The sequence below is a fragment of the Myxocyprinus asiaticus genome, chromosome 49 (assembly GCF_019703515.2).
Source record: "Myxocyprinus asiaticus isolate MX2 ecotype Aquarium Trade chromosome 49, UBuf_Myxa_2, whole genome shotgun sequence".
NCBI classification, from domain to species: Eukaryota; Metazoa; Chordata; class Actinopteri; order Cypriniformes; family Catostomidae; genus Myxocyprinus; species Myxocyprinus asiaticus.
Window position 1 is genome coordinate 11,807,598 of NC_059392.1, and position 25,363 is coordinate 11,832,960.

At 38.6% G+C, this 25,363-nt stretch overlaps 1 protein-coding gene across 7 annotated transcripts in view; it reads right to left on the reverse strand.

Annotated features, from left to right (window-relative positions):
• The window catches only part of LOC127438234 (transcription factor E2-alpha-like), a 30,688-nt gene extending 10,044 nt beyond the window's left edge, over positions 1 to 20,644 (reverse strand). The window contains exons 1-16 of one of the 7 annotated variants that reach the window (XM_051693650.1): positions 20,120 to 20,644; positions 16,736 to 16,832; positions 15,253 to 15,328; positions 9,442 to 9,509; positions 9,268 to 9,340; positions 8,975 to 9,015; positions 8,717 to 8,849; positions 8,561 to 8,607; positions 4,313 to 4,412; positions 3,880 to 4,016; positions 3,619 to 3,715; positions 3,302 to 3,360; positions 1,934 to 2,012; positions 1,604 to 1,680; positions 361 to 561; positions 69 to 183 (exon numbers count right to left, since the gene is read on the reverse strand). In XM_051693650.1, the coding sequence (XP_051549610.1) occupies positions 69 to 183; positions 361 to 561; positions 1,604 to 1,680; positions 1,934 to 2,012; positions 3,302 to 3,360; positions 3,619 to 3,715; positions 3,880 to 4,016; positions 4,313 to 4,412; positions 8,561 to 8,607; positions 8,717 to 8,849; positions 8,975 to 9,015; positions 9,268 to 9,340; positions 9,442 to 9,509; positions 15,253 to 15,328; positions 16,736 to 16,810 (1,378 nt within the window). In that variant the 5' untranslated portion in view covers positions 16,811 to 16,832; positions 20,120 to 20,644. Of the gene's footprint in view, positions 1 to 68; positions 184 to 360; positions 565 to 1,603; positions 1,681 to 1,933; positions 2,013 to 3,301; positions 3,361 to 3,618; positions 3,716 to 3,879; positions 4,017 to 4,312; positions 4,413 to 8,560; positions 8,608 to 8,716; positions 8,850 to 8,974; positions 9,016 to 9,267; positions 9,341 to 9,441; positions 9,510 to 15,252; positions 15,329 to 16,735; positions 16,833 to 20,119 lie in introns of all 7 variants that reach the window. The other 6 variants (XM_051693654.1, XM_051693653.1, XM_051693652.1 and 3 more) reach the window with 6 other exon arrangements.
• Positions 20,645 to 25,363: the final 4,719 nt, after the last annotated feature.

Sequence of the window (25,363 nt, forward strand, 5' to 3'; positions counted from 1 at the left end):
CAAATCTTGGATCTACATCTGTCGTTTACACATTTTGTTGGTTCAAAAAGCAAGAAAGTGTTCCTCACTGTTGAAGTCTTCTGGTGCTCCTCCAGGCTGTGGGGTGCCTGAAGCATGAGCTGACTGTAACAGGGTGCTGCTTGGAGGAAGGCATGCATGGTCCTCATGGTGGCTTCCAGCCTGCTGAACAGCACAACAAGGGAGAATAATTAGCACATATCAATACCCACAAGTGCATTATTACTGCTACTTTGAAACTATAGCTTGCCAAACTACTAGTTATTTTTCACTGAGCAAAATTCTTGTTATCCATTGTTCATTTTTCAAATGTTTGGTTCATAGTACCAAGAGTATACCAACCATGGCAGGGTGTCTGTTGCTAAGGGGCAGTCCAGGGTTGGAGTAGGCCTGAGAGAGACCCCCTATGGCTGCACTGGATGTCGAGACGGCACTCAGAAGGCTGTGCATGTCGCCTTGGGCTCCGGGAATACCCGGTGGTTGACCCACCGCATGACTGCGCAGGACACGGATAGCCTCCTCCAGTCTGTCTTCCATTTTGTTCTGCTGTAGAGGAAGATAATTGACATTTACCTTACAGTCAGTACGTTTACATGCACTTTAAAAGTTTGATTTCAAACGGACTAAATCAAGAATCCGTCTATTTAAAATGTCATGTAAACGCTTCAGTCTGACTGAAATTGACCAAATTTTTTGCAAAGTTGTCCTAACAGACCTAGATAATGCGACTGTAGCTCGGCTTCGTCTGGCATGTATACATGTTAATTGGACCACAATTGGTCCCATAGCCGTCCGCATGCTCTGAAAGACATAGGTGAAGCATGACGTGTTTTACCGGCACTTCCTCAGCTGACGTTGTTTCTTCAAATATTTGATCATGCATTGGGTCATGTATACTTGGATAGATAAATGAAGATGCAAAAGACCAAATGTAATCAGACAATTAATGTATGACAGGATTTGATTTTATCCACTAGGATTTGACTGGATAGTAAAAAGTGGGCTATGAGATTACTGGTCCATATTTTTCATTAATTAACATTAATTAAGGTGACTTCATATTGTCTTCATGTTGTTGCATTCTTTTAATTATAAAAGTAAAAATGGCATAATTGGATTCTGACAAACTAAATGTGAGTGAATCTTGAAGCATTAACATTGTATGTGAGGGGTGGGTATCGATCCTGATTTCCAGATTTGATTTGATTCTGATTCACAATCTATTGATAAGATTCTGATACGATTTGGGTATATTTTAGTTATAATGTCCATTTTGCTTACATATGAAAGAAACTCTCTCAGCTAATGCTGTAAATTATTCAGGGTACCTAAATTGGAACATTACGAAAATAACAAAAACAGTTTTTACATCACTCAAACTATACAGTTCAATTGCTGTTTCATAGATATAAGAATCAACACAATCAAAACTGAAGTAAACTTTTAAGGAATAGTAAAAGATCGACATTGGTATTTTAAGAATCAATATCGTTCAAATGAAGATCGATATTTTTACCCAGCACTATTGCATGTCCCTCTAAATCCCTCAAAAGGTTTAGAGACAAAAGGTCCTTTACAAACCCACCAGTGCATGTAGTCCACCCTCATAGTTAGGAGACAGAGCAGTCTGGCCTGAGCCCCTTTGCCACTGAGCTGCACCTGCTGAGAAGAACATAAGAAACTTAAGTGGCACACGGATTGCTGTAACGTCGCTTAAACAGCAGAGGGCAAAAAAGAGCTTCACATTACGCATCAATCTGCCAGCACTCACTAAACCAATCAATCTAAAGAGAATGATTTATGATTCTTCTGGTTCCTTCCTCTGTGTGCCAATATTAGTCTCTGTAGTTCTAACACAAAACCATCTAGGCTTCTGATCTAGTTTTGATGGAATACAATTGCTTATCAAGCTTACTTGCAATGGCCTGAGGGGAGCCCACAGGAGTGGAAGGAGTGGAGGGGAAATTGTTGCTGTTATGGTCTGAAGGGTAGATCTGTCAAATCAAAAACACATACGGTGAGTATTCTCTAAAGGACATAAGGTACATAGCACATGACTATATCAGTTAGTATCAGTATATCTGGCTAGTGTCCTGCTGTGTGATACTTCAACTAAACCAAATCTAAACAACAATTTTCTAAACCTTGTATAATTATTAATATACATGCAGTTTTTATGACCTCATATTAACTGAAGTGAGACTAGTGGTGGACCTATATATCAGCGAGGCAATAATTTGGCCGATATTTGGCATTTATTTTAAATTATCAGCCGATCAATTTTCCAATTTTTCCAAATGGTTTGGAAAGCTGTGGCAACACTAAGAATCACCTCCTTGCATGTGAAGGAGCCAGGAACGATATACTGCAAAGGCCGATACATCTGCCGATATTTGGCTTTTTTTTTATTTTATTTTTTATTATCGTCCGATAAATTTTCCAATTTGTCCAAATTGTTTGGAAAGCTGTGACAACACCAACAATCAACTGCTTGTATGCGAAAGAGCCAGGAACAATATACCACATTTGTGGTGTTGTCACAGCTTTCCAAACCATTCGGACAAACTGGAAAATGTATCGGTTGACAATTAAAAATGCCAAATATCGGCCGATGTATCGGCCTCTGCGGGATCAATTTTCCAATCTGTCCAAACGGTTTGGAAAGTGGTGACAACACCAAGAATCACCTGCTTGCATGTAAAGGAGCCAACGGAGACATGTCAGTGACCAATCACAGATCGTTTTGTTGTTACTTGCTATCATGTTAACAACAGACCGGTGTGCAACAAGGTTTTGTTTAGGCTAATATAAATAAAAAAATAAACAATATAAAAGTTATATAATTAAAAAAACATATCGGTTGAGACTACATATAATATTTGAACTTTAATTATTTTGCCACACCAAAGGATTATTGAAGTGAACTGTAATAAACTGATTAACCATTGTTAATCACCTTAATATGATGATTAACAAGGGCAAAAAACATAAATAGTGACTGGTTAAACACAGAAAATATACACTTTCCCTTACATATTCAAATACATTTGACCTAAAATCTAGATATTGAATAATAATAAGTTTTAAAAAAATTATGTCAATGTTATTTCAACTACAACAGCACTGTAAAGCTTTGCACTCTTCAGTTTCCTACAGCTGTGTCGAAAAATACTCAATAATTAAACGTAAAAATATGACAGAAAGTCTGACTGAATAATGGAGCCCATCATTGACATCACATGGCCAAATACTCGCTCATTGTGATTAATGGAACATCACTCACCGAAGCAAGAGCTTTTCCGATCTCATCACCTGAGCTGCCTGCGACCGAGCCTCTACTGGCTGTGAGAGACAATGAGACAACGTATTAACTTATTCATTACTGCACATGTTAAGTCACATTTCCATTCAGGTGATTCATAACCTGCTAAAAAGGACTATTCAAAGTCTAAACGAATGACGGAAAGCCTGTTCCTCAAAATGAAGTTTCAGTCCAGTCCAAGATCAAAAATTAGAATTTCTTTAAATTAAAACCAAATTTGTAGATGGGATCAAAGCACAATTCACAACCATTCAATTAAAATGATGAAGATAAGTTACCCATAAGGCTATCTGATCCATTCATAGGTGATGAGTGACTGTAGGCTGCGGAGCCCGAATGGAAACCATTGACGTCCGCTCCACGCAGAGGATAGTTCTGCAAAGACAAGTGTTGAAATTAGCCACAATATGAACAATTCTCCAGAACCACAATTGAGCTACTATCAGTCAGAAAACAAATTGGCTAAAACTTAATATTAGAAGAATTACTTATGATAACCATGACAACAGCTCAGCTAATGTACATGTCAGACGACATACCATCCTGTCTTGTGGGTTGATGGCAGAAAAGGAGCCTGGTTGACTGATGTGTGGTGAATTGCCCAGCATGGCAGTGTAGCCTGACTGACCTAAAGATCCGGTGGGGGCCCAGGGGTCGGAAGAGGAGTGTAGGCCTTCTGTGAACACGAGGGCAGATGGGAAAAATCAATATTAGCAGTCTATGCAAGAACTAATGCAGATGTGATATTATTATCGATATAAACATTTGTCTTTATGCATGGTTGCAATTTCAAATCAAATAAACAAAAATACAAGATTATTTAGTCATTAATAATCTATGTTTGTGCAGACACTGGCTATGTGAACAAGAAATTTACATATTCATATTAGCAGTGGAAATAAGCATTACATTATGGCTTTTTAAATGTAGAAAAGGCTTCTGCTGGCGAAAGCACAATTTTTATTTACACACCTTGCATGTAAAAAGATCCTGGATACACAGAGCCAGGTTTTGAGCCTGGGTAGGCAGCACTGTCACGGATAAAGTCATCACCCGAGGTGGCAGCGTAAACCTGCGTTTATAAACAAGGTATATGAAGGACATAAACCAAAATGGACACTAAAAAACAGCAAATCGCTTTCACATGGGTGCACAACTGGTACCAAGCCCTGAAGCTGGCAAGCACTTCACAATTTTTGGTACAAATGACGTGTACGCGTGTTTCCATAGTGCCCCCTCAGATAAAGTGGCAGGGACAGAGAACAGAGCATGCTGGGAAATGCGCCACGGCCATCTCATAGCACAGTCGGCACTTCCTCACACACTCCCATGAGCCAAAAAAGGAGAGGGAGGACAGCTACAGAGAGCTCCATAACTGAAAGCGAGTCCAAATCAAGCTAAATAAACTGGGTAACAATATATTCCATAACAATCGTATGGAAAATAGGTCAGGTTCTTGTTTTTAATCAAATTTTTGTGTGATATTAATACCTGACCTTCAGAAGGTCATTACCAGATCATTTTTAACAATGCAAAACATTACAATTAAAAAGCATAGGACAATACAAAAGACGTAAACGCCAAAGTATACTTCGGTTTTCCACGTGCTGCCACATCTCACGCAGAGTGCGTGGTGCAAATTTAGTCATCAGCACAGAATGCGTGGACTGTCCTCATGCAGCCCAGTTTTTCTAGACAGTACTAAAGAAAATCACCAAGTAGTCATAGTAAGCATGCATAGGAATGCGTCAATATGGGCTCGATATCAAGAATATACTTTTAAAGGCTAGAGTGCTCGACCATGCGAGAAGCCACAGCACACTTAAAATTAAGTATTCCCAAGCCTTAAAGGAATATTCGTGGTTCAACAAGTTAAGCTCAATCGACAGCATTTATGGCATAATGTTGATTACCACAAAAAATTTTTGGACTTGCCCCTCCTTTTCTTTTAAAAAAGAAAAAAATCTGGGTTGCACTGAGGCACTTACAATGGAAGTGAATCCGTAAACATTAAATTAGCTGTACCTACTTTATGCCACAAATGCTGTCGATTGAGCATAACTTGTATTGAACCTGGAATATTCCTTTAAGACATTACAAGAATAGAAAATTATAAAATAATCTTTATATCACCTTTATAAAAATAGGGTACAGACCCAGGAATCCACGTTTTTTCACTGTTTATACTATCAGTTTTTTATTATTAGAATTTTCCATCAATACATTAAACCAATGAGGTATACAATAATTTATAGATTATACAGTAGTTTTGTTCAGACTTTCCAGTTGAGTAATATAGCCTTCTATTGCAATTTTAATAGATAGAGAAGAGAATGTAAAATAATGAGTTAAGTAAAATATAAATAGGGAATATACCATGATAGTGAGCTTTGAATGCAACTGAACGATGATCAGTCAGAAGAACCACAAAGCATTCCTCCATAAAGTCACCCAACCAATCTCCCAAACATTATGTTCCCATCACGTACATTTTAACATGTATGATTTGTATATTTGTCTGTATACTTGCATACATGAGCAAGTGTACGGGAGGGAGGGGGTGCCGGGGGGCGGGTGGGTCTCGGGCCAGCAGAGAATACAAATCCAGCAAAGTGATATTTCTCTTTTGCCTGTAATTTGATTTAACAGGGAGAAGTGGGAAGGGAACGGAGAGATGCACTTCTAATTACAGAGCCATCTGCCTGCTCCTGGAGCCCGTCCAACTCCACAGGCAGCTGGGCTGAAGAGGGGAGGGGTGAGAACGGTGGGGGGAGAGGTCTTGCTGAAGACGTGGTAGGAGTGGAGGAAAATAGACAGGTCGATTATGTAGAAACCACATTAAAAAGAACAAACGAGAAAGGAAAAACATGCGAATGGCCCTTTTCCCTAAAGACCGTAGGGAAAGGTACATATTCCCAACGATTTGTTGATGCTCTCAACAACATCAAGGTAAACAAAGACAAGAATCAATATCACTTCAGTTTTGAACCAAACTTTTACTTTAACTTCAAAATAATATTTAAAATGCATTCTAAAGGTCGCAGGGGAGTGTTTGCGCAGTAGTTCGAGTATTAGAATGCTGTGGTTGCACAAGAGGAAGTTATACTGAGCCATAGAGTGGGATTCAGCAGGAGAGAGAACCCTAGCTCATCAGTAGCCATTAATCTGAGCTAAGACAAGCGAGAGAGAGAGAGAGAGAGAGAGAGAGAGAGAGAGAGAGAGACAAAGCAGTGCAAGGGGACTCACAACTGGGTCACTTTGGTAGAGGGGGAGGATGAGGTCTAGCATGGGCAAATCTGAAGGATAGTGTTTGGGGAGGGGGCTTTAGAGGGCAGGGGGTTCAGCTAATGTGGATTTAAACTAAAGTCTAGAGCACACTACTCGACCCAAGCCTATCTCCTTTGATATTTTCAGTCAGCGATTAGTCGGTAACTGGTTTGCGGCGAGAAGTCTTACATCGCAAGTCCGGCGGTTGTGTAGTGCGTGCACTTCTGCAAATTGCTCAGACTAGTTGCAGACGCTACAACGGATTTCAAACCTGTTTGATATCTGCCCAATGAGTCATCAGGTGTGCGCACCGTCCCGTCGAGCGGGAGACCAACAATGGGCAAAAGCCAATGAAATAGGGAAAGCACAAAAGGGGAGCAATGCATTGAGAAGCAGGAGATAAAATTATTATATTCAGTGTTTCCTGCCCCACCCCATTTTGTGCAAATCAGTGCAATAAACAGGCAAGAAACCTTCTTTCATGTTGTTTGTTGACATCACGAATAAACTCTCCCGTTGCTATGTGTGCAAGTTTGTGAATGAATTTCAGGACCGTATCTTTAAGATAAGTTTTGGGCAAACTGTTTGATCCGTTGCTGGTTATGTGCAGATTTAAAAGGAAACAACCATCTGATTGGAAAATTAAAACAAATGAATACATTAACATGCACAGCAACTTCAGGGATCTTCTTCAGTATGCCTGATATCAACATGCAGTGACAGATGAGAAGCATTAACATGTGACAGTTAATACAGATATTTCACTAAAATAACTGCTCTAAACTTTGTTTGTGCTTAGATTAAATGAAAGTATAATGGTAAAGGGTGCTCCAGTTAATAGCGCTTTTTTCTTTTCTTTTTTTGCACTTTATTATCATGCAGTAATACACTACACTGACTTAATGATTGATGTCGTCATGAAATCAGAGACTCTCCTCTCGAAATCCGAACATGGTCAAAAAGAGACCACCAAGTATTTTTGTGATCAGATCACTCAAAACGTATAATACCTAATAACTAACTAATACCTGGTGTAAACAGGGCTTCAGTCAGGGATGGATGGTCGTGTAGTTGATACACCCAGTCGTGAAGTGTGCGTAGCACCACAACTGAAAATAAAAGACTGCGAGTTGTTAAGTGTGCGCAGGGCACCGACTGAAAGTCGTGTAGTATGTGCTTGGCTTAAGAAACAACAGTTACTCCTCCCGCGACTCAATAAATAGTTTAGAAGGGGTATGGCTACTCGTTTAAGTTAATGTTGACTTGCAATTGTCGAAAGATTATGCAACTGTTCTCCTACGGATTCAGCAAAAACTGAGACCTAAATCAGGGTAGACGCCATTTAATTTGACACAAATTAAAAAGACACTTAGGGATAGAAATACAATCCATTAAATACAATGTACTGTACATTGTATTAAGATTTTAAGTTACACGGTTTTTTTCCACATGCAGTTACTTTTTGCACACAGTCAAGCGTTCTAGCATTTCCAAGTATACTCTATTGACCGCAAGCTTGTAGGGATGCTTTCGCTATGACTGTCTTGTGATCCTTTTTCGTACAGTCAGCTCCAGAAACATGCACAGTATGTAGTATGCTTCGGTTTCTACGTGCTGCTATGTCAACACCACAGTCCAATTTTTGTAATCTTGCACAGCTGTATGCATACACCTGTAAGGATGCGTATTTTCAAGACTTTAAAACTGTTCAAGATGTAACAGAAGTCAACGGAATTCGAAAAGTTCCTTAAAAGTCCTGTAAATGGACACTTTATCATACATATGAAGTTCCAGACTTCTAGTGGTAAATTATCCTCTCACTTTTGTAAAAGGACTTTGCAGACTCGACATCTGTATAATTCTAGACAATTCAATCTGCAACAAATAGAGGTTTCCATGAAACACTTCAGATGGTTGAGTGTACAGTAAGAAGGTTTAAGAAGTGTTACTCACAGAAGATGGCAGACCTGGTGGCTTTCGGATCTTTTTTGGTTGGGGGTCTGTGAAAAGATCAACGTACACATAGTATTCATTTTTCCAAGTAAATGGATAATAATTGATCTGATGCCCAAATTCTAATAAGAGTTTTTAATATTTCCTAATATTTACCCATGCCTCCATCTGAGGTGCGTCTCCGAGGGTTGTTGGGGTAAGACGGATAGAACTGGGAGCCGGATTTTAGGCCGGATGGGGACATGGCATCTGCAGAGGGCATGGCGATGTCTGAAGGCAGGAACCCAGGCTAAAAGGAACAACAGGATGGAAGGTTGGTGCAAGAATGAATGGAGCATCAAGCAGATGACAGAAGACGTTAGGTTTCAAGAGGTTCTGAAACATAGCTCAGCTCTTCGCCTTGATTTAACTTACCTGGCCTCCAAAGGAAGAGTATGGACACCTTTCATTCTTACCTACAAGGAAAACAAATAGAGGGTCTTGTGTAGCTCAATAAAAAAGAATAGTGAAACTGATTTCACTCTAAAATAGAAGTCTAAAGATTGCAAGCAGAGAAATTAAATGACAGGTAGAGGTTATAAGTGAACCTTCTATGAGGCAAAAAAGGAGATCATCTGCCCTGAGCACCTGCCGGGCAACCCATGGGGGAGTTTATACATCAGTGGCCTTAAGACCAATCAATCAAAACACTTATTAGTAAAACTCACCACTAATCCCTGTGCCAATGAATGGGGAAGAGAGTCCATCATGTTCGTTGTAGTGAGCGCCCTCAACATAGTTCTGGAAAAACCAAGTCAAAGCCTGGTCAATACTTTAAATATGGTCAAACAGTACCATTAGACAACCAATAAGGCTTTGACATAGGTCTAGATTGTGCTTACCCGTACCTGGTTGAAGGAGGGACTGTTTTGATCTCCAGCATTCCATGGACTGCTACGTTCATCCATTCCTACAACATATAAAGAACGCAAGCAATCAAAAGCTGAATTCTTCACTTTTGGCAGGCATCAACACCTTTACATCAAGGATCTTCTTAATTCTCTGTTCATTGGACGTTTGGTGGCCTGGTCTCAGTGCTTGTCGGACAGCCTCTGGAACACATCCAAAACCATCACACCACACTAATATCCATGTCATTCAGCAAGCTTTAACATCACTGACCATAAAGGGAGCATTTATTCAGACACTGGATCTCATTAAGACGAGTGGGGAGGGGGCAGGAATACCATGGAAAGCAGAACAAAAACATGCTGATCAAAGAACTGTGAAATTAGCATCATTGTATAATTGTGAATGGAGACCAATATGGACAATATGGACAATAAAATGCTATAAACAATAAGTTTATGGCATGTAGGATATGGGACTGTTTTTAAAGGTGTCAATATGCAGAAATATAGATTTTCGAAAATGTTTGCATGAATGTTTTAAAATGTATTGGAGTACGAATTCCTCATAAAGCATTCCCCGCTCCCTCCTGTCTTATGCCTTAATGCAAAGCTCTCCAAAGACACATGGCTTAATTGCATGCTGATTTGCATAACTGTGCATATTAATGTGGTTGCTTTATGAATATTCATATTCTCCTTTTGATTTTTGTTTTTTTAAGGTCTAATTAAAAATGTGTGAGAGAAGAGGGGGTCTCAGCCTGAGCGGCCACTGAAGGCTGAGCATGAGTGATGAAGCTAACAAAGCAGAGCAAATAGCGACATCCACACTGACAGCCGTGATCTATTGAGCCTATGCAGGCAGCATGGGAAATGAAGTGGGCACTGACTGAGTGAGTGAAAGAATCTCCCTGGCAGAATGATCTTGTGTGGGGAAAATGAAGTGGCAGGAAGATTCAGGGAAGTGTTGAAGGACCATATAAAGATGTTTAACTTGGCGAATGACTTTGGATTGGATTTGTCAATAAGGCTGTTACAATGGGGGATTTTTCTATGAATGACCACATTACAGGATACCCACATTTTCTGAATAAGTTCCATGACATTTCCAGTCATTTGTGATTACTTTTAAAAATCAGAATGATTTAAACCAAATCATTTAGACCAATTTGATAAATTCATTAAAAAGTAGAACAATTCTCGTCTCAATAGAATAATTTGCTGCCATACAGACCTTACTATGGCTTGCAAGCAAGTTGTAATACATTTAATAGTTGAAATATTTTATAGCGGAGTTCAACAAGAAAAATATATGTTCATACAGAAATATTTAATGACTTTTAATGGGATTTTTTAAAGGCTGTGTGACTTTCTTCCATAAAACACAAAAGGAGATATTAGGCAAAATGACAGCCTCAGTTGTCTGGAAAAAAGTAATGAAAGTGTATCTTTTGTGGTCCACGGATGATCAAACATGTTTTGGAACAAGAAAAGGTTGAGTAAATTATGACAAAATTATGGAAACTTCTATAGTGATATTTCAATTATTAAATACATTAAACTTGCAAGCCATAGTGGCATTTGGTATGTGACCAACCCGTACTGAGTTGGTTCTTTTCAATGAATTTGTGAAACCAGTTCAAGATCTAAGTTCTTATTAAAAAACAAAAAATTGATTTGTATGATTTTTTTCTATTTTTTTGTGTGTGTGTTTAATTTTAAAATTCCCTGATACTGGGAGGCCTGGGTAGCTCAGCAAGTAAAGACGCAAGTTCGAATCCAGGGCGTGCTGAGTGACTCCAGTCAGGCTTCCTAAGCAACCAATTGGCCCGGTTACTAGGGTGGGTAGAGTCACGTTGGGTTGAGTCACATTGGGTTAACCTCCTTGTGGTCGCTATAATATGGTTCTCACTCTCAGTGGGGCGTGTGGTGAGTTGTGCGTGGATGCCGCGGAGAATAGCATGAAGCCTCCACACGCGCTAGGTCTCCGCAGTAACGTGCTCAACAAGCCACGTGATAAGATGTGCGGATTGACGGTCTCAGACACGGAGGCAACTGAGATTCGTCCTCCGCCACCCGGATTCCGGCGACTAACTATGCCACCACGAGAACTTAAGAGCACATTGGGAATTGGGCATTCCAAATTGATAAAAAAATAAAAATAAAAAATTCCCTGATATTTTTAGGTTTTACATGACCACGGGAACCCTTATATTAGCAAACTGAACTGGTGCATTTCTGGCAAATGTAGTTTTGTAGATACAATGAGGCTCTCTCTGAAGATACAATGCAACTTATCTTTTGAGTTACTGGCCGCATTATTTGCCGATTATATGCCAGGAAGCATCAAAATAGCTTTTATAAAGACAGATTTGACGTTCAGTCAAGCAGGAACTGATTCCATTTCCTGCATGGAGGACAGATCGATTCTTTTATACACTCTTTCAAAAATAGCAGCTACATAGCATGCCATAATTCAAGTTCAGATCACAAAAGATATCAAAAGTGAAGCCGTCAAGACTCACAATCTGAGGTGTCTGTGCAAATGTGCTTGCGTGTGAGTGATGGTGAAGGGGCGTGACCAGGGGGTGTGTTCCGTCCTAATGCTGTCCTCAGTGGGTGACGGGTCGGGCAGCTGTGGAGGTGAGTGAGAGGATGCCTGGTGAAGCCCTCCCATGCAAGAACTCCAGCGAAAAGCACGATTATGCCCAAGGAGTGGGGGGGGGGGGTTGATGGCTTAATGCAATTAGCACCCTTTCAAGCACTTTTGTCTTGAGGAACAGATGCACTTCTGAAGGCCACTGCTTCCTCTGAAGAAGTCCTTAATTTCTGGATTTTTAGTTTGTATTGTTGCACACAGGGGACAGTTCTGTCCAATTCCTATAGTGCAGTTTAAAGTTACAAATGTTACCTAGTCCATGGAAGTCTTCAACATCATAGCTTTATGTTCCTTGTAAACACTGATTTTACAATAATGAAACAAAAATAGTTTCTACTCATCCCTTGTTTATATAAAAAAAATAAAAAAATAATCATGGTTACAGTAAGGCACTTACAGTGGATATAAATCGGGCCAGTCCATAAACACTCAAATACACACCGTTTCAAAAGTATAGGCACAAAACGTAAACACTATGCATGTTATTTTAATTTTAGTGTGATAAAAATTTTTAGTGCAGCTCGCGCCTAACTGAGGAGAGGAAGAATTGCACAGCTTACAGTCCAGATGCACTCTAAACTTTCCAATCAGCTTCAGGTTATGTGGATTGCAAAGTATGAGGGAATTATAATGCAAAAATACAAAATAAGTAAATACAGAAGCACTCTCATTGTGGAATAAGTGGAGGTGGAGCAAAACTTGCGTGTCGGGCGTCTTTAAAGGAAACTTTAAAGTTATATTTAATGCGTTATAGCTTTAATAAAGTTCAAATAATAATTAAGCATGTCATGTAAATAACTACGAAGTGCGAAACTAGCATTTCTTTGTGCGGTCAGTGCCTCTTCTATGAGTTGCGCAAAGTGTCCCGATCTAAGGGGGAGAGATTGAAACTGCACCCGGCTGAGGCACACTCTGTCGCGGGGACGCTCATCCCTCGAGCGCATGTTGCAGCTAGATTATAACGTGATGGCTCTCCACTTATTGAATCATAATGTGTAGCTGTGCATTTCTTATCGTGAAGAAAATCGGCAATACGCAGCTTTATTAATAAGAGAGAGTTTGTTTTTTTTGGGAGTTAAAGATGGATTGATGTGAACAGAAAGGTGCGAGAGGCAGTCTTCGCCCCATTATACACTGCAACAAAATACGTTTTTGATTTGTTTTTGTTTTGGCTTGTTTTCCAATATAAATATCTTAAACTCCTTTAAAACAATGTACATTTTCTTTAGCAGCTATACTGCAGAAGAAGAAAATCTGAGAATGTTGGATATAATATTAAAAATACAAATATTTTAAAATATCAAAAAATCCTTTAAAAAAAAAAGATGCATTCACCTGAGAAGCAGCAAGATATTTAGACTTGCTTTTAGAGAACAGATCTTGAATATAAGCATATTTTGTCTTTAATGCACTCGTATTTTTTGTCCTCTTTATTGATAGCAAGCACGTTTAATACAACCTTTTAAGTTGGGGCACAATCTGAATAATCGGTTAAGAGCTAATGATTAATCATTGCAATAATCGCAGAATAGTCGTATAATCGTTCTAATAATCATTAGATGAATCGATTATCAAAAAAAATCGTTAGTTGCAGCCCTATTACTAACCATCTGTTTAAAGTTATATCGAATATTAAAACTCTGTAATCGCAACAATGAAACCCTGTAATCCTGGTATTAGATACAACTTTGCACATGTGGTTAGAAAGCGATTTTATTACACTAAAATCATGTTAACAAGAGTAATGTTTACATCTTGCAGCTATACTTTTGAAATTGTGTATTTTAATGTTTATGGACTGGCCCCATTCACTTCCATTGTGCCTTACAGTATGCTTTCCCATAGAGGAGTCAAAATTATTTTCAGTGGTAATCACCATTATGCCACAATGCTGTCGACTGAGCTTAACTTGTACTGAACCCGGAACATTCCTTTAAGATTCCTTAAAGAGTTCAAATGACTACTGTTGAGGAACTGTCGCTTAGACATTTGTTTCTCGATAACGATTGTGAGAACATGTCATATCCTGCTATACCGAGTTCACAGGGTAAAGTTAATGTTGACTGATGTGGGGATCTTCTAGAAGCATCTCACAAGTGACAGATTTAAGAGTCGGGGTCACCTCGGTGTCAGGTAGCTCTGACGATAAAAATCTCAAACCGAGACATTAGCTTGGCCCTACTATGTAATTGGCAGTTTAGGCCGCCACAGACCGAGAGTGAAGCTGGCGATCTTTCACAGTGTTTCTTTTGCTGTTTTCATGCAGGCCTCCTGTGGGGTGGTGGGAGGTATGAGAAACCTTTGTTTCAAGAGTGGGTCAATTTCTTGTCAATTGGCAGGGGGAGAAAGTGTTTTCTTGTCCTGGGGGGGGGGGGGGGGTTGGGTTTATACTCTGGGGTGGAGGGAATCATTTGGAGACCGTAAGGCATTTATTTAAGTCTTTGTTCTCAGATTGTTCTTTTTCAGGGGTAATGTTTGGAGTGTCGATTGGGAGACAGACAGGGAGGCTGGATAGACTCATGAGTGCATTAGAAGGCCTTGGATAATCTTAACTTCTTCTGGTCACATGAATTGGAGCGATTTGAACTTACAACGGGTGACAAAAATAAACATTTAAAAAGGGGAGGTGCAACAGGCTAGTCCAAAAAAAGAACTTGGAAACAAAGCATGAAACATTTTTAATTGACAATGTGAGAGAAGTTTTGGGTAGTTAATATTTTGGACCTGATAACAAACCCCAACTATTACACAGCTGCATATAACTTAACTGCTACATAAAATTTACATTTAAAAAAAAAAAAGTCCCCAACAAGGTTTTTACGATGTAAACTCCTACAAGTTTGTGCAATAGGTGCTTCAACTGAACAGCCGGTTCAAAGAGATCCAAACTGCCCCGAGCTTTGACTCTGAATATAAACTATGGTGTATTCATAAAAGAGGGGGTTTAGGAAAACAAGAAGCAACATGCTCTCCTCCTCTGTTGAGATGAACGAGCACTAAGCAACTGGCCCAAACACCATATTTCCCATACAGAACACCTCTTTCTACTCATAAAATGAGTCTATTTTCAAATGTGGCAAATTCAAGTAATACACAGGAAATATCTTGTGAAACAAAAGGCAATGCATTTAGTAGTGAAGGCTTACCTGAACCACCACCAAACTGACTGCTTGCAAGTGTAGTTGGCCTATTTTTCCCATTGGCCACAGGGGGCGCAAACATCTATGGTTGAGAAGGGAAAAGCAGAAGCTGAGTTTAAAGTGCAAAGCATACTTCGGTTTTTCACATGCCGGTGCGTTAATTTGGTCTTCAGCACAGTACCCACCAACTGTCTGCGTACAGCCTCGTTAATCTAAACTTTGTGTCTTTGCGAGTCATCGGCGCATATGCCTGCCGTTGACTGTGCTAAAAAAGTATCACAAATGTTTTTGCAAGGGCTCGTGGTCAAGAGTCGAGACGGAACGACAAAAAAAAATTAAGTATAACCTAGCCTTCAGCATGGTGGCATATCACGTCAGCAGGTGCTCAAAGACAGGGTTCTACATCTAGATTATTTTCAATAGCATAGTTTAATGTTAAAGGGCACAACAATTTTTTTTTTTTTTTTTTACCAGATACAACGCACTAACTTAGAGGAAAATTGGTCAATCTGAAAGAAAACAGATGTCAAATAGTTGTGCATAGGGCAGGGCTCTTTGAAGACATCCTTGTCTTGTACCACATAAAGTTTCACGGAAAAGGCTGAAGAGGTCTTTCTTACGTGGATGGATGATGTTTCTTTGTTTTTGAAGTGCAAAGAGAAACCTGTAAGCAGCAATGGTGCTAGACTTGCATGGTGCATCATGGGAGGGACTTTCTGGTGTGGTAGAAACATCATTTACACCACCATTAAGGAGATACTGAATACATAGTCTGCAAATCCTTCGGTTGGTGTTTTTCAAATGGTTCACAGCTCGAAACTGAACACAATATATGAGACTAACTAAATCATCAACAATTTGTAATTAGATTTGAGATCATACTGCATTCGCTTTGGCACGTCTGATTATCAATGTATGGTCTTAATTGATTCGCTGCTTCAGTAGATGGCAATTTTCCAATGCAATAAATAAGCATAGTCGAGCCACTGAATCAAGCGATTAACATTTTATATTCTTACTTTTTATTTTTTTATGCTATTTAGGATGGCATGACTGCCAAGAATAATCAAATTTTAACAACAGGTGAAATGAGAATAAAATAAATGGTGGGGGGAGAATATTTATTAAAAATGCAGAGATGTTAAAAACAGAGCGAATAAGTGATGGTTATTGTACTAAAGACATTTCAAATGGCAGAGCCATAAAGTGGAATCTGTCAAATTCTTAAGCAATGTACATCAAACTGTCCTTCCTTGGGGCCTAGTTGGGGGATGGCACATGATTTAATGATCCATTAAAATGTTTATAGCCACCAACAACACTCTCATACAATCAATGTTGTGATGTGTGCTCCAATCCGTCCAAAGAGAAAAAAGAATAAAGATAAACAGCCAAGCAGAACACATAAAACTCTGACTATGAGGTAAGACTGAGTCGAGGAGATTAAGGACGGACACAACTGAACTCGTAGCCATACCCTCTTCCTTACCGCACTAAAATCCAACAGGTCGCTGAGTTCCTTATCTGTTCCCACTGTAGTCATTCTCTGGTGTGGCTCGGTCATACCCCTCTGTCTTTAAAGCACCCTGAAGGAGAAAGACGAGCGAGACACAGCTGGGATAAGCCATCGAAAGACCAGATGAATCAGAAAAGCAGTGATGAAGTGCAAGTCGAGTGTCCTCATATGGAATAGTGAATAGGCGTGGATGATGTATATTGTAGCTTATATTTTACACCACATAAGAGAATATTAGCAGCATTTGGGCATAATGGTTACGAATTTATCGTAATAGCAGCAACAATCCTTGTTTCCTAATTGAATGTATGTTGTGCCCATGTAGAAAAGTTTTAACAGGATGTTACACACACCTGTCATAACTGCATGTTTTTTTACATCTCCCACATCCCAAAAAAGGGATCGTTTTTGAAAAGGCACATTCAATTTCATTAATTAACTTTACATTGCTTCAGGATGCTTTAAGGAAGTGGCAGTGCCAAGTTTTAATCACTGTCCAAGCATCCAATCTTATTAACTAGCCTGATAATCGATTTGGCAGAGGACTTCCTGTGCATTTTACACTTTAAAATTAGTTGTGTAACTCCATTATGTTTGGCAAAAGGAAAATGATGCACCTAGAGATAATACCCGTTGTATTAGATTCTGTCGCACAGACACTACCTTTTAAATGATAATTTAATACTAACCGATGACTATTGAAGGGTTCGATCTGTTCAGACAGGATATATTTTACTTTCTCAAGCACCAGTCCCTGGTTATTGATCCTAAATCAAATTATAATCTGAAACACTATTAATCATTGTTGTTATTAATGGGATTGTTCACCCAAAAATGAAAATTCTCTCATTTACTCACCCTCATGCCATCCCAGATGTGTATGACTTTCTTCTGCTAAACATATCTCAGCTCTGTAGGTCCATACAATGCAAGTGAATGGCGATCAGGCCTTTGAAGCTCCAAAAAGGAGATAAAGTCATCATAAAAGTAATGCATATGACTCAAGTGGCTTAATCTATATCTTCTGAAGCAAACCAGTAGGTTTTGGGTGAGAACAGACCAAAATATAACTTTTTTTCACTGTACATCTTGCCATTGCACTCTCTAGGCACGATCATGATTTCAAGGTCGATTACACTTCCTAGTGCTTGAAGCGTGCACGGAGCACTAGATGACACTATAGGAAGTGTAATCGAGCTTGAAATCATGATTGCCAAGGAGACTGCTGTCAAGATGTACAGTGAAAAAGGAGTTATATTTTGGTCTGTTCTCACCCAAAACCAACTGAATCGCTTCAGGAGACATTGATTAAACCACTGGAGCTTTATGGATTATGTTTATGCTGCCTTTATCTTCATTTTGGAGCTTCAAAAGCCCGATCACCATTCACTTGCATTGTATGGACCTACAGAGCTGAGATATTCGTCTAAAAATCTTTGTGTTCAGAAGAAAGAATACAGACCAGAAAATGTTCATTTTTGGGTGAACTGTCCCTTTAATATTGTTTTGTTATAAAACATCAGAACAGCAATGAAACAGATATCACCACCGACTGTCAATCAGTTTCCGTGCTACCATGATATCGCCACATGGAACATGCAAATCCATGTCCATAACTTATTGTACATCTCTATCCTGTGTATGAGTTATAGTTATCTGGCCAGTGAATTTGCATAAAAGGAGATCATCAAACAGGTCAAGACAGATTTGATCAAATAAATAAAATGAAAATGGCAAATATTGGTCAATAGAAACTTTTCTAAGGGACATATTGAGGAGGCCTGTATGCTTTTGCATGCCAACAGGTGGTGTGCTTTTGCAGTTCTTTATATTAACCAGCCATTTGTTTTCCTCAACAGTTTGATTAGAACACTAATAGGAGCCAGCAGCTAAAATAACAGTGTTTTGCACCTTTCTACTTTTTACAATTATTAGTCGCAATGGTTTTAAACGCCCGACACCCAAATGAAAAGTAGACTGTGCCCTCAAGTCGAAAGACGAGAAAGATAAAATGGGGCCCGAATCCCCCTCAAGTCCACGCTAACCAAAATCTAGCCAAGGGTTAAAAATATTATGCTTTCCTTTACTACACTGCTAGCTTTTCTAGTGGAAACGGTTCGGAAATGATATACATCGAGCTATTTGAACTGGTATAGCCCTGGAGAGGTGAAGGCCACAGTATAACGCTACTAGACACGCAAAAAAACAAAAACAACGGCCGAGTTCTCTCAATAAAATGCGTATCTTTAGTTCAGTGCCATTAAATTGGTGGTTGGCTGTAAGTGAGAACAACAGTGCTACCACTAACCGCCAGTTAATATCTTATAATAATAAACCCTTGTTATACGGCAAATATATAGTGGGAATGTCTACGTAAAACCAACTCAATTTTTAAATGTGTAGATATGTTTAAACTAATGTTTAGTCAGGTCCTTTCTTTGTGTAGGGTTACGCTTCACCCATACTGGAACAATGTCAATATTTAGCCTGTTCTCAATAGTAAACTTGTTTTATTCCGAAAGCGGACCATTTTGTTTTAAACTAATAGGCCACATCAATCGCGCAAACACGTAATTTTGAATTATCGATATTGGCCAGGCGTCCAGTCGATCATTCTGAATTATTCATGTGTTTTTCAGATACATGTGCTCGCTCGAGTGAGAATAAAACGCGACTGGCCAACAAGTTAATAAAAGTGCCGCGACAAAATGTCAACTTTTTCTCCAGAGACACGCAATTTTATAAGGCGGGTGGGGGGTGGATGGGGGCATGAGGAATTTCCTGCCAAAATATGCAATAAAGTAACTAAATTAACGGAAGGTTTTGTGGAAAGCAGACATGGATACAAGGAACCACAATGTGACGCTTAAGTATGAAATGAGAAAATAAAAATAAAATTCTTACACAAATTTTAGACACTTTGGGTCAACTGTTATTTGCGGATTAATTTGGCACTGACAGCTCTTGCTCTACGCTAGTCATGTAAATTCTGGGAAACACACAGGTCACACTCGTCGCACCAGATCAAACTAATCCTTACTTTGATAAAAGGACAAAGGAGTCATTTCTGTTAGGATAGAACTCGGTTAAAGACCACCAGCACAAAAAAACTGGGCAGGACTTCCCACCTCCACAGCCACCACGCAAAAAAAAAAAAACCCTCTGCATTCCCCCCCACCCCAACTTCCATAAGCAGACATCCCAAAAACTTGTTAAATAGGCGATGGAAGTTACATGCAATATTGTGACTTCTCTGATCTAAATGTGCGACTTAAAACAAACTTGAGCTTCCATACCTATAAAAGACTAGAAAACAACTAAAAAAAAAAATATAATAATAATAATAAAAGGCATTACCTCTACTTATTAGATGTCTTCATCCAGTAGTAAAAAAGAAAGGTTGAGCCTCGTAGGGAAAAACCATAAAACTTGAAAGAATCTGAAGCACGGCACATTAAAAGCGTTGAATAGGCGCAACAATGTGGCTTATTCCTGCTTTGACATCCTTCTTCAAAACACCGACGTCACAAATACAATGTTGCAGGTCTGTATTCAAACAACCTCGCGCCACGACTTCCTTTATGTTGTTACAATTGAGGTGAATTCATTCTTCTAGTAGACATCTTGACCACCTCCATCCACATTGTGAGCAGCAACAATGTATTCCTCCGCATGGAAAGAGGGGCCTCAAATGCTCGGGTGTCCAGTTTCATGTGCCCAGGGGAGTCAAGTGTTTGTTCGTCAACGTCTACGAATGAAAATGGACGACTGAATCAGGAAGCGCACATTGGTTGTTAATCGTTTGTCAGTCTAGATATAATAGGTATTAAAACAAGAATTTAGTGTAGGGACTATAATTTCCGGCGGAGGTTAATGGTAGAAAAGTAAGCGGCATTTATACCGGAGCAGCAAGAGATGGAGAGATAAACCCGCACGCCACTGTCCAATAGGAAGGTGAGAAAAAGTGATGGGCAGTTCGAACGTCCAATAGTCATAAGAATAATCACTCCAGACCCGCCCGTTTCATGACGAACGCCGTGTGTTCAGTGAGGCTGACTGAAGGGGCCAGAGCACAGCCTGCGTGACATCATTTTATTACTCTGGTTAACATCGACGCCCGCGCATCAAATTGTAACTTAGTTTACGCTTTGACTAAAAACAAACTGTACGACAATATATGCAAGGTTACCACATTTGATTATTTATCAACACATTTTGTTTGTCAGAATTATTTAAATTGGTTACTCGTTACTTAAAGGAATATTCCGGGTTCAATACAAGTTAAACTCAGTCGACAGCATTATGCGGCATAATGTTGGTTACCACAAAAATAAAATTCCTCCTTTTCTTTAAAAAAAAAAAGAAGCTAAAATCAAGGTTACAGTGAGGCACTTACAATGGAAGTGAATGGGGCCAATTCGTAAACAATTAAATACTCACTGTTTCAAAAGTAGAGCCACAAGACATACACATTATACATGTTAACATGATTTTAATATGGATAAAAATTGCTTACTAACAATTTCTTTGTGTAGTTATGTCCAATTTACCACTTCATTTCCATAACGACGTGACTTTGTAAACCCTAAAATGAGCGCAAAAATGACGATTTAAACAACTTTACAGTTTAAATAATAAATGAGTTTTAACAGAATAATTAATCTGTGCTTTTATAAAACTATAAGCTTCAAATTTCTGCCTTTAAACCTTCAAACAAATTGGCCCCATTAACTTACATTGTAAGTGCCTCACTGTAACAGCGTAAACCCTAAAATGGCCACAAAAACAATGATTTAAACAACTTAACAGTTTAAATAATACACGAGTTTTAACAGAAGAATTAATGTAAGTGCTTTTATAAAATTATAAGCTTCAAAGTTATGCCTTTAAACCCTCAAAAAATTGGCCCCATTCACCTCAATTCCTCACTGTAACCTCGATTTTTGCTTTTTGTATATATATATTTATTTTTGTTTTGTTTTTTTAAGAAAAGGAGGAAGTCGAAATAATAGCCACCATGTGTAGGAATTTAAATAATTTTTTGTTGCCACAAATGTGGTCGATTGAGCTTAACTTGTATTGAACCCTGAATATTCCTCTAAATGCTACTGTCATTCAAAAAGACTTACGACTTACTTGCACCCCTTAGGACAGTCTAAGGGGGCCGTTTACACTGAATGTGTTTTTGCATTTTTTTATGTAAGCATGCGCTAGATGGATGTTGTTGACCATTGCACTGCATCTTGGTGTTTTCTCAGTGTCTTGCAAAGGAGAATCTTATATGCGTCATGCTGCATCAGCTTTTTTTTTAACGCGAGGACACGTTTGTTATGAACGGCCCCTAAGAGTCCAAAATCCTTGATTTTGGATTAAATTGTGCCCTATATCTACTAAAATGGTCTTAACTCTTCTGATTTTTGGATATCTGTCCAAAAACTTAGACTTGAACATGCAATCTTTCTATTACCAGCTCAGATACTTAACCATTACGCTTAGATCACTCAATGAAAAATTTTATTCCACAGAAAGTGCTTCCTTAGAAAATGCATATTTTTGGAGAACTAAGCTGGTATGGGTAACCAAAGCAATAAAACTGACAGTCTACGTTGATGATCACACCAAAAATATTTGTCCCTACTGAAGATCTACTTCCAGCCACAAATCTATCCACAACCAAAAAAACCATTTCCATCTCTCCCTGTGGCTGATTCATAGAGCTGGTCTAGTGAGGGGGGAGCAGAGCATGGGATCACAGAATACAGGGATCATAACAGAGTGTGAAGTGGGGGGATGGGATGAGAGGCCATGCAGCATGGCCAGAAGAAGAGCGAGGGATGATGGTAGGAAAGAACATATGAAGGGGACAAGTCAGTGCTCTACTTGTTTCTACCGTGTGTTGTATATGTCCAAACCTATTCCACATAAAAGAACAACCAAAATGAAAAGTCAAGTAAAAATGTGGTCAACCAAAGCAAGGTTTGGGATTTTAAATATTGTTGAAGATCATGGAACATTCTAAATTCCAATAGTGAATATCCAAAGACATTTACTCATAAAGAAGACTGAAGAACTGATGAAGGTGTGGTTTAAAAATATTATTAATAAGTATAATGCGTTAAAATAAATAGTGATTATGAAAAGTTTTATGTAATTTTTTTTTTTTTTTTAAAGAAACAAGCTTTAGTTTATGATTTATGGTTTTGTTTAGTTTATAATAGATAAAACAATAAAACCAAGACCAGAAAAATTATCCGTTCAGATCTCCACAGCAGAGAAGGAGCGAAATTAGTAAATAATAACACAGATCTCCCTTGAACAACTAAAGGTACAGAAAATTTTAATAATTAGCCCCAAGGGTCCTATATGGTGGACAATGGAGCTTTATTTCAAGGGAATACAGCTGGGTAACACATACCTTTACTTGCACAGACAGAACAGCACATACAAATATTACTGCTATGCTACATCATAAAATTTAGCCAATTTAATCAGTGTAAGTTATTTAAGTAAAGACAAACAAGCCATTTTTTGTGGGTCAGTGTGTGGTTCACAGTGAACAGTGGGACTTCAAGAGCGATATTAGCAAGCTTGTAAGATCTCCAAGTAGTTTGTAGTAACAGCTGGGTCTGACATGGAGAGCATGCAGTGGGTCATGTAGAAAGGAAGGGTTGAAACAGACAAAAGAAAAAAAAATCTTGAAGCAAAGAGGCATTGTCATTTAGAAAGCCATCCAGGGATTATAAGACAAAGATATGTAAATTTTTGAATGAGGTATCACTTTTGATGGACCACAGACAGAATTGTAATAAAGTAAACAGGAAATCATGAGAACAATACAAAGACTGGCCGTGAAATCTGAAGAAAAAAAAAAATGCTTGATGGTTTAGTGTAATATCTTGTTTCCATGCATGATAGGATTCATTATCTAAGAGACTCTGTTGAATCCTCCCTCTAGCCATCCTCCGCCCTCTGTCTGTAATTAACGCCAGTTGTAGAAGTAAAATTAGCATATGTTTCACACATTTCTTCTAATCATTCATACATTTGTGCGAGCTTATAAAATATTTATCTATGTAAAAAGTCTGAATAAATACTATTGTTTTGCTATTGTAATGTTTGCTTTGCATAATATTATAGTACACAGTTTGACTTATATAGTGAAATTACCATGTAATTATCATGAAATTGGTATATGGAAATTATTCATGACAGCATGTATTTATTTGATTTAACAGAGCGTAAGTATTGTTTTCGTGTGTTTTCCATATGCATTCATGAATCACTTTTTCAATGGTTCAAAAAGCACTTGTTTGGGGAGTTCAATTAGTTGGGTTTTATATAGACATATAAGAGGTAACTGTACTATAAAAACATACTGTAAATTCAAAACTCAAAACTTCTTCCCCAGTCTAAAAGTGCATTTATAGTTGCCACCCTGCCGAAACATTTCAATTCGCAACATCACGAGACATTGCTCATTTGTATTTACACATCCCACAACAAGTATCATCGCACCCTTGGCCCCACCCACTGGTGCTCAGTTCGAGAGAGCAGGACAGACAGGCCTAGTGTGGCTAACTATTCCTGAACACCAAAGGGGAAACATCTGCAATATTTTAAATTATTTTTGTACATAAACATGAACTAAACAGACTTTTTGACTGCTGTCATGTATCTCGCCGCTTTTAAAAGATGCGGTGTCAAATTACAACTCTGAAAGGGAGAGTTGTAAGAGTCTTTCATTAAGCTGCTGCCTCATGTTGTTTTAAGCACAAACGAGTCATGGACACTTTCTTTCGCACATCTGCGCTATTTTTAATTGTTGGTGCATGTAAACATGCACTAGATGGACGTCTTCCAAAGTTTTGATGTGTTTTCGGCGACATGCGCCTTTGTGTGTTCGTCATTTCACCATTCTTTGGACTATGCATGTGTGGGTTTTTTTTCTGGCTCATATCAGCGTGGATTGTTTGTGAACCAGTCATAATACGATTCAAGCTTTGCAAAGGAACGATTATTGAAGGATGGAGCATTGGACCCGATTGTAAAACTGTAAGTAAACAGTTTTATTCATGAATATTTCAAATGTCATGACTATGTCATGATAGTTTATGTTGCTGAGTGTTAACAGTTGTGCTTCAGATGAACAGTTTAATATATTCGGATGCAATGTGTTGGATGTGCGTTACGTGGAAACGCTGAAATTTAGTTATATAATGTTGTGGAGCTTTGTTAATTTTCTTCCGACTGAATTTCAAATATGGCTGTATTTGAAGGGCTGCAAGATGTTAGCCAATCATAAAAGTGGGCGTTTACGTTGAAGTTTAAAGGAGACGCTGAGGCCAAAACTGTACACTTCAGACAGAGGGCCAGAGACTGGGTGGAAAATTATCATATATTACAATCATGTTTTGGTGCAAAAAAAACGTTACTATCATTATCAGTGGACCTCAGGGAAGATAATAAAATTATTTAAAAAAATAGCATGACCCCTTTAAGAAGACATGCAGAAAAACTATGAAAACACATTTACTGAATATATTCCAATAGTACATATATAGGTACATAGATGCACATATAACTTTGCCTCAACATGCCATG